The sequence below is a fragment of the Electrophorus electricus genome, unplaced genomic scaffold, assembly GCF_041902795.1.
Source record: "Electrophorus electricus isolate QZ-2024a unplaced genomic scaffold, ASM4190279v1 Scaffold308, whole genome shotgun sequence".
NCBI classification, from domain to species: domain Eukaryota; kingdom Metazoa; phylum Chordata; class Actinopteri; order Gymnotiformes; family Gymnotidae; genus Electrophorus; species Electrophorus electricus.
This window is the reverse complement of record NW_027658592.1, coordinates 1-12,500: the sequence shown is the minus strand read 5'-3', so window position 1 is coordinate 12,500 and position 12,500 is coordinate 1. Positions and strand designations below refer to the sequence as shown.

The 12,500-nt window shown below is 46.8% G+C and overlaps 1 protein-coding gene across 3 annotated transcripts in view; it reads left to right on the top strand.

Moving 5' to 3' along the window:
- The window catches only part of LOC145655645 (A-type voltage-gated potassium channel KCND3-like), a 14,223-nt gene extending 3,953 nt beyond the window's left edge, over positions 1–10,270 (top strand). Inside the window, exons 2-5 of one of the 3 annotated variants that reach the window (XM_081709136.1) lie at positions 3,980–4,081; positions 6,005–6,094; positions 6,769–7,025; positions 7,439–10,270. In XM_081709136.1, coding sequence (XP_081565262.1) covers positions 3,980–4,081; positions 6,005–6,094; positions 6,769–7,025; positions 7,439–7,619 — 630 coding nt within the window. In that variant the 3' untranslated portion in view covers positions 7,620–10,270. The remainder of the gene's footprint in view (positions 1–3,979; positions 4,082–6,004; positions 6,095–6,768; positions 7,026–7,438) is intronic. The other 2 variants (XM_081709137.1, XM_081709138.1) reach the window with 2 other exon arrangements.
- The last annotated feature ends 2,230 nt before the right edge of the window (positions 10,271–12,500 follow it).

Here is a 12,500-nt window from a genome sequence, read left to right as displayed (position 1 = left end):
CGCACACACAGGACAGATACGGGGCTCCACACAGGACAGATACCGGGCCCCACTTAGGACAGATATGGGGCCCCACACAGTACAGATACGGGGCTCCACACAGGACAGATGCGGGGCCCCACACAGGACAGACGCGGGGCTCCACACAGGACAGACACGGGGCTCCACACAGGACAGATACCGGGTCCCACTTAGGACAGATATGGGGCCCCACACAGTACAGATATGGGGCTCCAGACAGGACAGATATGGGGCCCACACAGGACAGATACGGGGCCCAACACAGGACAGATGCGGGGCCCCACACAGGACAGATGCGGGGCCCCACACAGGACAGATGCGGGGCCCCACACAGGACAGATACGGGGCTCCACACAGGACAGATGCGGGGCCCCACACAGGACAGATGCAGGGCCCCACACAGGACAGATACGGGGCTCCACACAGGACAGATATGGGGCTCCACACAGGACAGATACCGGGTCCCACTTAGGACAGATATGGGGCCCCACACAGTACAGATATGGGGCTCCAGACAGGACAGATATGGGGCCCACACAGGACAGATACGGGGCCCCACACAGGACAGATACGGGGCTCCACACAGGACAGATATGGGGCTCCACACAGGACAGATACCGGGTCCCACTTAGGACAGATATGGGGCCCCACACAGTACAGATATGGGGCTCCAGACAGGACAGATATGGGGCCCACACAGGACAGATACGGGGCCCAACACAGGACAGATGCGGGGCCCCACACAGGACAGATGCGGGGCCCCACACAGGACAGATGCGGGGCCCCACACAGGACAGATACGGGGCTCCACACAGGACAGATGCGGGGCCCCACACAGGACAGATGCAGGGCTCCACACAGGACAGATGCGGGGCCCCACACAGGACAGATACGGGGCTCCACACAGGACAGATACCGGGTCCCACTTAGGACAGATATGGGGCCCCACACAGTACAGATATGGGGCTCCAGACAGGACAGATATGGGGCCCACACAGGACAGATACGGGGCCCAACACAGGACAGATGCGGGGCCCCACACAGGACAGATGCGGGGCCCCACACAGGACAGATATGGGGCTCCACACAGGACAGATGCGGGGCCCCACACAGGACAGATGTGGGGCCACACAAAGGACAGATACAGGGCCCAACTCTGAGAAAGCTGCACAACTGGACCCCGCTGCATCACCTTATACGTCACACTGTGCTCATTATCTTAGACAAGGCCAGCACTGTCATACATTTCATTAAGCAAGACAAACACAGTTTCTGCCATATGTCTGCAATAAGCCACCAGGCTTTTGTGGGTTTTGTGAATGGCAGTACAGTGTCATGGAACAGACGTTTCCCTCTCAAACTATTAATAGAATGGATTTCATGTGTCATTTCCTTTATCCCCAATGGATAAATTAATAATGTCCTTCTTCGTCATTCCACTGGAACTCCACCGACGTGTGGCTCCTGAGCCAAGCGGTGCATTGGGGGGTGGAGGGTGAGAGGAGGGTGGAGGCAGTGATCAGGATGAGCTAGGCCGAGGCTGTTGGCATGATATCTGCTCTCGGTTCTGTCTTTAATCTTCATTCCTCTCTAATGGTACATCGCTTCAGACTCTAATTAGCAGGCCATGTCCTTGCCAAACAAATCACGGCCGCGTCAGCACAGACGGGGCGCACTATGACGGACAAACCTGGTCTGCAGTGAAGCCGCCCAATTTCCTGCTGTCGTCATCTCCCGTGTCCTCTAGATAGTTCTTGTCTCACTCAGGGTCAGATCTAGCAGACCATCTACCCTAAGCAAACTACTTATTCAGGGTTTTTTTTTTTTTTTTTTTTTGGAAACTAGGTTTAGCTGTTGCTCCATTTCATTGCTGGAGTGTTCGTCTTATTTCTTTCCTTTTTTTTTTTAAATCACACAAATCACAGAGCCAATTTTGCTGGGCCAATGAGAAGGCCGAATCTGAGCGAGTTCCCTGAGAGCAGAGTGTGCCACTTCCTCAAAATGGACCAGGGTCACTACAGCAGCAGCAGGCGGGCGTCACGTTTGGGTGTGAGAGAGGCCACACAGGCGGGGCACGGGACCAGGGTGCAGCCGCGGGCGGAGGTGCATGAGCTGAACATGGAGGGATTTTAAGAGCCACTTGTAGAGAGCAGTAATGTAAAATGTTACTCATTGCTAATAATGGCTTAAAGCTGACCATGGATACAGGTAAAATTAATCATTTTTAAGATATTCTAGATCTCTCTATGTGTGTTAAACAAAACAATGACCCGGCTTTTTGAGCTACAGATGCCAACAGCTTTTGGAAGTCAGCTGTTTTTAATGACAACCTTTGTGTGTGGAGATTAAAATTCCTGCAGTGTTGCTCACAGCAATGGTTAATGTTACCTTAAGTATTTACTCCCATCAATGCTCTTTGTTACACTCCACTGTTATGATCGGTACATAATACAGACTTTATATGCAGACACTTCATTTTCATCACTATGAAGTGATGTCATCGTGCCCTGCATATAGCTCCACCGCGTGACCCTGCTCTGCCTTGCACTGCATCATCAGGCTTCTGATCACCTGATCAATTCACACCACTCTGATCAATTCCTACATGCTAAAGCTCTTTGCCGAGCTTTGCTACCAGTCTTTCCCCATTGTTTTCGGTTTTGTGTTGTCATACGTATAGGTTGCTTAGTGTAGATTACATAGTGTGCATCACTATGTGTGTTGTTCATTGATTATGCTCCCTGTTCGGCGTTTGTGTGTTCGGTGTCTCCAGCCGTAACCCCTCATCCTCCGCACATGCCATTTGTTGCTTGTCGTTTTCTCTTAGATCAAACAGAGGAAACAGAGACCAGTTTCCTCTTTGTGCTCATATGCCTCCTCTTCCTCCCAGAGAGGAGGTGATGCTCGGTATCTTTGCGAAACAAACACACCAAATGGCTTCCCTAATATGAGCTGTCCCTCGGGAGGGAAGCTCTCCAAACAGGCATGCGCGTGTGCGCAGCTTTCGGCGAGGGCGCAGCGAGGCTTTCCGAAGTGATTCTCACCTTGCATGAAAGAAAAGCTCTTCAGACTCCTTTCTAGGCCCTTTCTCTCACATCTGCTCCCATTTTCCCATCCGCTCCCTCCATCTCTGCTCATTCTCCACCCATTTCAGCCCTGCCGATGTTCCCGTTCCCGATACTCTTTGGTAATGAAACTCCGAAGGCATATAGCTCTCTCAGTGACACTGTTTAAGACAAATGTCAGATGGAATCTATTATACTATATCGGAAGCGCACTAAAAACAACTCCTAGGCCATCCCTGGTCTGCATATGGTTGGATCTTTATAAAGAGTCCCATTTCCATCTCTCGTGTTCATCTAAAAAGAAAATTGTCCCCGGGAGCCAGAAGGTTCTTGGGTTTCATATCTGTAGCGATGTGCAGAAAGTCATTTTAAAAGTCATCCTTGGTTCAGATCAGAATTAGGAGAGGGGTTAAAAGTTGAATCTCCAGTTGTGCTCTCATTCATAGGTGACCACTCCGGATGGTTTGAGATTAGGATGTGAGAACACCACTACCCACAAATCCATCTTCCCCCGTGTCTTACCCTTCATCTCCATGTTGGCTTTCAACTGTCTGTTTATTTGGACCCGTAGTTTTCCATATCGACCTCATCAATAATGCCTGCACACGGGCGACCGATGTTTACCCTGTCCGATCCATGATTGGACAGAAAATGTAAATAAGGTTTCTTGGCATTCGGTGGTAAATGTTGCGGCCCGGGTGGGACATACGGTTTGCTTGTGGGTGGGCTGTGATTTAAAAAAACCAAAAACGGATAAGCTACAGCAGGCATGGCGGAAACCTGATGCTGGTCTGCTTGTGATGGATGGATGGATGAGGTGCCAGATTGGAACCCAGTGGTTGGTTAATTCATTACTCTTCCCTACGTGATCCCACACCTTTCTGCCTGCACAGAAAGCCCGATTGGCCCGAATAAGAATAGCCAAGAAGGGCAGCTCCAACGCCTACCTCCAAAGCAAGCGGAACGGCCTCCTCAGTGAGCTGCTGGACCTCACGGTGAGTGAAATGTATATTTAAGTGCCTCCTTCAGGGCTGAAACTCTCCCTATAGGGTTAAAGCTCTTTGTCTGGGCTTAAAGCACTTCCTCGAGGCTCAAAGCTGCCAGAAAGCTCCAGAAAGATCTCCCCGCAGGGTTATAAAGGTCTCCCTCTGGGGTTAAAACTCTCTGGGGGTAAAGATCTCCAGACACACAGGAAAACACTATCAAGTTCGCCGTTGAACTGTCCAGTTTGGGTGTGTTGACACCTTGCACTTGAATCTGCCTACCGCAGAAGGAGAGGATACACTTTGAAGTGAGGAAACAGCATACAAAGGGTTACAGTAAACATAAACATACTGTTACACATCCTTGGCTACTCGTTCAACAGTAATTAGATTCCGTGTCCTGGATCTAACCTTTAAGGGGTGCTCTTACGCCCCCTGCCTGTGGCATCATTCGGCCATGCTCCTCGGATGCCCTCCTCCCGCGGCGCAGTCGCGGTGCCGCGCTGAACGCTAATAAAATCAGGTCGGATTTAACTCACACTCGTCTCCATCCTAATTAGAAGTGGTGCTGATTTAAAAAGAGCTTCAGTATCTAAGTGGAAAGGTCTCACAATCAGCCATTCCACCTGACCGACTCCTGCTTTTATTCTCCAAGAGCGGCACTCAAGATTAAAGCCCGCTGAAAATAATACCTCCAATTAAAGCTCATTAGCGCTCGATCGAACAGTCCCCTCCGCTCGCCCGCGTTCTGAGGTCTATTAAGGAGTCAGTGCTTCCTTTATTCCTGGATCTATGGGCAAAACAAACTGGGATGGCAGACAGCCAGAGAGGGAATGGGAAGGAGGGGGGCTTTGCGGAGCGGGGGTTGGGCAGCAGAACGGGGGGCGGTTGGGGGGGGGGGCAGAGGGTCAGGGCAGGAGGCAGCGGTCCCGTTTGCATGTGGCTCGCGTCTCCGTTTTGCGGGCGATTTGGGTGCGAGGGGGTTTGCCATGAAGTTGTCAGGGATTCTGGCAGTTGGAATTACAGGCATGTCATTCCCGGGAGCGCCGCGCTGCATGAGAGTGCGCTCAGGGAAAAAAAAGCTTCTGGAACAACGCTGTTCCACTTCTGCATGTTCCCTTCCCTTTCATGACGGCATCCTTTGCTGTTCTCCGCACGACACGCACACAAACACACAGTCCGACCCTCGAATTATGGAGTGACTGAGTGATGCTCTCACGGACTGACACAGTTCCAGGCACTGTGAACAGTGTCACAGGTGAATGTATTTTAAAATGTATGTAAGTGCTCCTTTATTGACTGAATTTTCAAACTATATATATATATACTGTGTTCAACATGGACAGTTCTAATACCTGTTAGGCAAATAACTGCATAGGAAGCACCTGTTTGTAAGATCTGCACTCTCCAGCCTCTGTTACAAATGAAACTTTATTGAAACGCCCTGTAGGTGTACAGTTAGTGTGTAGGACAGCTGTCGCCATACCCAGTTTGCGTTAGCCATCAGCAGTAGCTTCAGACCACAAGATATTCTTGGCTGGTGAACCACTCTCAGTCCAACAGTGATGCATGGATAAAAACCCCAGGAGCACTGCTGTGTCTGCAGACCTGGCCCACACATTCACTACGTCAGCGTTGAGAATGGACATCCACCCCAAGAGATATCGGGTGGGGCGGGATACTGCGGTCAGACACAGACCAGTAATATGACTGATGAGTTATGCATGCCAACAGATGAGCTACAGGCTGTAATTTTACAGTTCTAAATTAATAACTGCGCTTTCTAATAGCACCTCTAAGCTTGATTTACTTAATGAATCAGCCTGGGAGTGGGTGAGTGCCAGTGCCACACAGTGGGTGTGGATTAGTATAGTATTACACACGCCACACTTTGGTGTGTGTGTGTGTGTGTGTGTGTGTGTGTGTGTGTCTCAGGGCTCAGAGGAGGAGGAGCACGTGAATAAAACCACTTCATTACTGGAGAGCCAACATCACCACCTACTGCACTGTCTAGAGAAGACCACCGTGAGTGTGAACACATATACACACGCACACACACACACACACTCTCACGCACACACACACACACACACACACACACACACACATACACACGCACACACACACACACACACACTCACACACACACACACACACACACTCACACACACACACACACACACACACGCACGCACGCACACACACACACACACACACACACTCTCACACACACACACACACACACACACGCACACACACGCACACGCGCGCACACGCACACACACACACACTCACACACACACGCACACACACGCACACACGCACACCCACACGCACACGCACACACACACGCACACACACACTCACACACACACACACACACACACACACACTCACACACACACACTCACACACACACACACACACACACACACACACACTCACACACACACACACAGAGCTTCTCTGAGCCATCCATATCCTCACATAACCAGTCACTGATGCCCTGCTCCAACAGAGAAATGCTCTATAAAACACTGACAATGATGACTCTCAGTCTGGATAATACAAATGTATGCTTTGAATAGTGGCAATAGTAATAGCACGGAACAGGGTTGACTGAATTACTGTGAATAGGTAAAGAGAAAGAATTGTATTGCATTTCTCTCTCCCTATCTCTCTCTTTTTCTCCCATCCAGGCTCATGAGTTTGTCGATGAGCAGCTGTATGAGCAAAACTGTGTGGAGGGGGCGGTGCCGCTACAGAGCCCGCCCTCACGGAGCTCCTCCCTATCCAGTCACGACGGCGTCACAGGCACCTGCTGTACGCGCCGCTCCCGCAAGAGGATCCCACTGCCCAACGCCAGCCTGTCCACCACACACACGCACACACAGGGCCTGCAGGAGCTCAGTGCCATTCGCATCCAGTACGGAGATGAACCCAGTCTTGGTTCCAGGTCAGATTGGTGTAATACTCACTTTACACACTAGAGGGCAGTGGGTTGCGAGCGTATGTAGTATAAAGTGAAGTTTAAAGTGCACTCATCACTACAAAAATCCTAGTTTAAGTATTACACTACTGTTTTGGTTACTATCTAGCATTCAAAAACACATGTCTGTAATCATCAGTGTTTGGGTCAGCTATATTCATTACCATTTCCCTCAACCAACATAGACAATCGCTCAGACTTCATATTTGCAGGCTCATTTCTGAGTGGATTTGCATTATAAGAATTTTTAACATTTTTTGAGGAATCTGACCACAGGACTGCCAGCAGCGTTCCTCCTTTAACAAGGAAAGCTATTCTTATAGAGTTAACTGCTCTGGGGAACTCTGCTGAAGGTCCACTCTGTGCCACTCTGGTTCCAGCACTCGCTCCAGTCTCAACCTGAAGACCAGCGAGAGGAGTGGGAGCAACTGCCAAGGGCAGCACATCACCACGGCCATCATCAGCCTCCCCTCCCCGCCTGCCTTCCACCCGGACTCCACCGTCGTCCCACCCATCACCACCACCTCCAGCTCCAACGTCGTCAAGGTGTCGGCCCTGTGACCACGCCCCCTCGACGGGGGACGGACGGCGGGCGAGGCGACCGGAGGGGTCGGGCCCGGAGCCGACGCGCAGGGAGGACACTGTGGAGGTCAAGACGTGCACGAGTGCAGAGCGCACGGGACGGCGATGCTGCTGCAGGCCGGCGGACCGGCGAGGAAGCCGGCTGGGCCGCGGCCTGGTGCATGACTCGCAAAGCGTTTTCCGGATTTTCTTGTTCTTCTGAGCTGGTAGGGATTTTCTGGAACGTCGGACAAAGGTGCGCAAGCAGGAGGGACCGAGCGAGCGTGGAAGCGGGAGGAGGACGACTGCCATCCATGTAAAGTGTTTCGTTTTGGCCTGTCGTCGTCGGCCCTGACATGCACATAGTACATACAGAGATCAAAGTGGTTTTACATCCTGTGACATTCACAAGTTCCAGCGGGAACTGTTAGTCAGACATATGCTTATGTTTATGTGGGTAAAGTTACGCTGCTGTTTCGCACCCAACATTCAGTCAGATATTATTCTGCAGAGAGAGGCCAGCATTTCGCATTAGCACAGAAAAGCTCCTGTTTTCTCTTGCCAGAACGTTCGGTATGTCCTTCTGCTGACCTGTCTTCACATTTTCTTCTCATCCTCTTTTTTTTTTCTAATGATGCTGTCTCTTTTCTCACTCCCTCTTTGCTTTCATAGCTTTCCTGCCTTCTTTTCGGCATTTCTGTACTACACATTCAGTAGCTTTGCTCTGTACCGGCACAGTGGTTGTCATTACAGCCTTCAGTCTTACACGTAATGAAGAAAATGTAATGCCAGGTAGGAGCACAGAGCTCCTCGTAGCCGTGTCTAATGTGAATGTGTTTGTTCAGTGTGACCGTTTAGGTGATTAGTGATTCGACTGCTCATTGAGGAACCTTCTCAAACTCTCACTTCACTAAAACAGTTCTCTCACTGACATCTGACCATTCTGAACAGTTGTACCATTGATTTTCCTATTGGTGACCTAATATTGTTTTAATGGCCAAAATGTGTATAAGATTTATTTTGTGCATGCAGCAGCATGCTTTGGTGTCCTTGCCGTCCAGAAGTTCAGTGATTGGTTTGGTTTAAATTAAGAACTTTCATACCTTTTGTGTGAGCCTAGTATAACTATGTTTAAAATCTATTATCGGTTCATTTTCAGATCTGTGTTAGAGTTACAGTGCATCATTTAAAGTGTGTTTTTTTCTTTTACAAGATGACTGAGGAGAAGACACAATGAGGTCACAACCAGAAACCCAGAGCTGATCAAACGTTGTATTTGTTGAAATGTTTTTTTCCATCAGAATCCAACACATCCGTCTTTTTCATTGGGTTTTTTCTTTTGGAAACTGTTATTTGATGTCTGTTGTGTATATCCCGTAAGATATTGTTTCTAATTTATGACTTTGTCCTGTGAAAAGATCTAAGAAGCGTCTGAAAAAAAAACCCTTAAAACTGCGAATAACACGTCTCAAATTATTTCTCCATGGTTCTTTCTGGCCTTCCGCCGGCTGCCACGGCAGATCCCGAATCTCGTTTCTCTCCTAACAGCCGAAAAGGAACGGTGCAGTGTTCTGTGGTCACCTCTGCCCATTCATCGTGGGCTGGTGTCACTTGCACGACTGAAAGTCGTGATGCGAACATTGTTTAATCCAGTGAAGGGCTTCTGAAATGGATGGCACCGCATGCACGCACAGTTGGAACTGAAACTGCAAGGAAGAAATGTTTTAATTCAATTCATGAAACATGCATTGTGTTCTTCCTTTCCTCAGAATTTATTTCAGCTGACCACAGTTAGACATGAAATAAGACAAGCGTCCACACACATGCGGATGAAGATACGTTTGGAAGAGCCTTTGGAAACATTCGGCCGCTTCATACTAATTAGACAAGTGATTTTTCTTACAATGGGCTAGACTTTAATTAAATTGCTCTTCATAGGAAATGCTTTTTCGTTTCCAGCCAGGCCTGGCTGGTGTCTGGATTAAACTGGTTCATAATGAAATGTCATTAAGTCATGAGGAGTTTGCATATAATAGTTCTGACAGAATGCACATCCAGTAGCTACACTCCTGCACAGCAAACCTAGATAATATAGGACATAATAAGAGTTATCTGTACCTTCATCTGTTGAGTTAAACAACTGATGCACAGTAGCTTTGAAATGTCCATGTACATTAGAGTAGATAGACTGTTTTGTAGTTCTACTTTGCTACAATCATTAACATAGTTAATTTCGAGTATTGTTTTAAGTGTGTTCTAAATAGTTCCTTATGTTTTACCGTATTATTGTTTGTTTTATTTTTGCTGGTGCACTTGAACCAGCAGATGGCGCCATTGTTCTAAAGCGTTCATAAAAAAAACTAAGCTGGGCCTAAATTCCAAGACGACTATATTGACAGCAGTAAATGATTTTATTATGTATTTATATGCAAATATTGTTTGACTAGAACAGCCAGTATATGCAATGGTAATAAAAGTTTAAAGTATGAGGACAGTTATATATTTGCAGTCAGTTAATACATCTTGCTCAAAAGGACTTTTATTTTTACAGGTACGGTAAATGTACACAAACAAATAAATGTACATTGCCTAAAGCATGAAATTAATATTTAAATGACATTAGACCCATTTGCTACTCTAAATTCAGGTTAGTAATGTTACATTATATATAATTAATAATACAATTAGCTGTTTTAACTTCCTGAAACATCTTTTTAGTTTATGTTTATAGTTTATGTTTATAGTTTATGCTTATAGTTTATATGTTTATAGTTTATATGTTTATAGTTTATGTTTATAGTTTATATGTTTATAGTTTATGTTTATAGTTTATGTTTATAGTTTATATGTTTATAATTTATGTTTATATTTTATATGTTTATAGTTTATGTTTATAGTTTATGTGTTTATAGTTTATGTTTATAGTTTATGTTTATAGTTCCTCTTTCTGTCATCACTCCTCTGACTTTGTTTCTGTGCTTGTGATGGGTCAGTTATATTGTACTTCCCTTTGGATAAGAGTGTGTGTGTGTGTGTGTGTGTGTGTGTGGGTGTGGGCGGGTGTGGGCGGGTGTGTGTGTGTGCGTGTGTGTGTGTGTGTGTGTGCGTGTGTGGGTGTGTGTGTGCATGTGTGTGTGGGTGTGTGTGTGCGTGCGTGTGCCCCTGTCAAAGTTTTATCTTACCTCAAACTTAAACATTTCTATTTGCACCAAATTACGCTTTAACATGGAAAGGAGTTGCTCATTTCAGGGTTAACGAGCTAAAGGTTTAAAGGTTAAAGTATATGCATAGCAGTGTAACAATAAAGACATGATAAAGAACAATGATAAAGATAAAGTGTTGCTGTATTAAGTGAATGTGTGCAGGGGTAATATATTATATAGAAGAAAAGTCAAAAACATGATCATGTTAATGACCTGTTCAATGTCTTATCAACATCACTCTCACTTTCTGTATAGGAGTGCGAAAGCTTATCCTCTGGGAGTTGCCCGCGGAGTCCCAATAGAGGTATTTCCTTAGCGCGAATGGACCTTTTCCACAGCTTGCCCAGTCTGATTCATTCCCCGAGTGCTGCGCTCTTTCCTTGATTTTGCATGGGTTGCTAATTGCCCAGTAATTGCTTACGTTTCACGTCCCACAAAGCACAGTCACGGTCCCTGCAGTCAGTGCAGTATAAGTCCCAAATCCCATACAGACATGACATCACGTTCAACATCCATCAGGTTGTTTAAACCAGAACTGGTTCAGGGACAGAACTTTCATTTATATCTCTGTTCAAAACTTTGATATGCAAACCTTCAACACTAACCACAACTGTAAGAATCCTCCTGGATGAGCTACGCATGACATGCATGGTGGGTGGGACTAATACACACAGCTGGATGGTGGGTGGGACTAATGCACACCTCATAGATGGGACTGATGCAGACAGCTGCAGCTGGACAACACCAAGGCCTGAGGGTCAGTGAACGGGCCAGTAGAACATTCCTGCTGACTGGAGGTCAGCCTGGCTCTCTGTCCTGTCACAGCCATGGGCAGAAGGTCAACTTCCTGTCAGCGCTTGTATAGGGCAAAGGGACAGCTGGAAGGAAGAACTCACACAGCCACTTGGACAGCTGCAGGACAGGATGAAGATCCTGCTGGGATTATGCATCCCCTCCAAAGTCACTCTTGGTCCCGTCCAAGCACTGTGTTTCGAGTCACGTTCTCATGTAGTCAGCAACACAAAAAAAGAATGTTGCAATTTGGATCATCTATAGTAAAAAGCCTGAGTTGTACTTTTTTAAAAATAATTCCCTATTGTATTTTACTTTTCAAAACATCATTACATGTGAAACACACACACACACACACACACACACACACACACACACACACACACACACACACACACACACACACCAGAGCAAATCTTGCAACTCTCTACATTATGAACAATGGTTGCCAAGTCCCTATAAAACGCCTCTTAGTGTTTCTTTGATTTAACATTAAAACACCTCCTATATATAGGCTACATATGGACCCTGTCAGAGAAAATTTACAGTCAAATGGATCAGCTGAAATAGAGCCATTGTGATCTGCAGAAACTATAATTTCTTCATTATGTCTAGCTTCTTGAGTTTTGAAGTTCCAGCTCCTGTTTACTCTCAGCTATAATACTCATGTGTGCCGATGATAACTGAGCTCATTTAGATGGCATCAGGACAGCGAACAGGAGTTACAGAACTTTCTGCCCTGCTGAGATCAGAGGAGTCCGCCCCAAACAGCAGAAATGTCTTCACATATTCCTTCTAAACCATAACAATGGCAATTAATTATCACAGATCTCTACAAGCATTTTTGTTTGATTTTCTTTTTTAATATTTAGAGGCTCAGAAATAT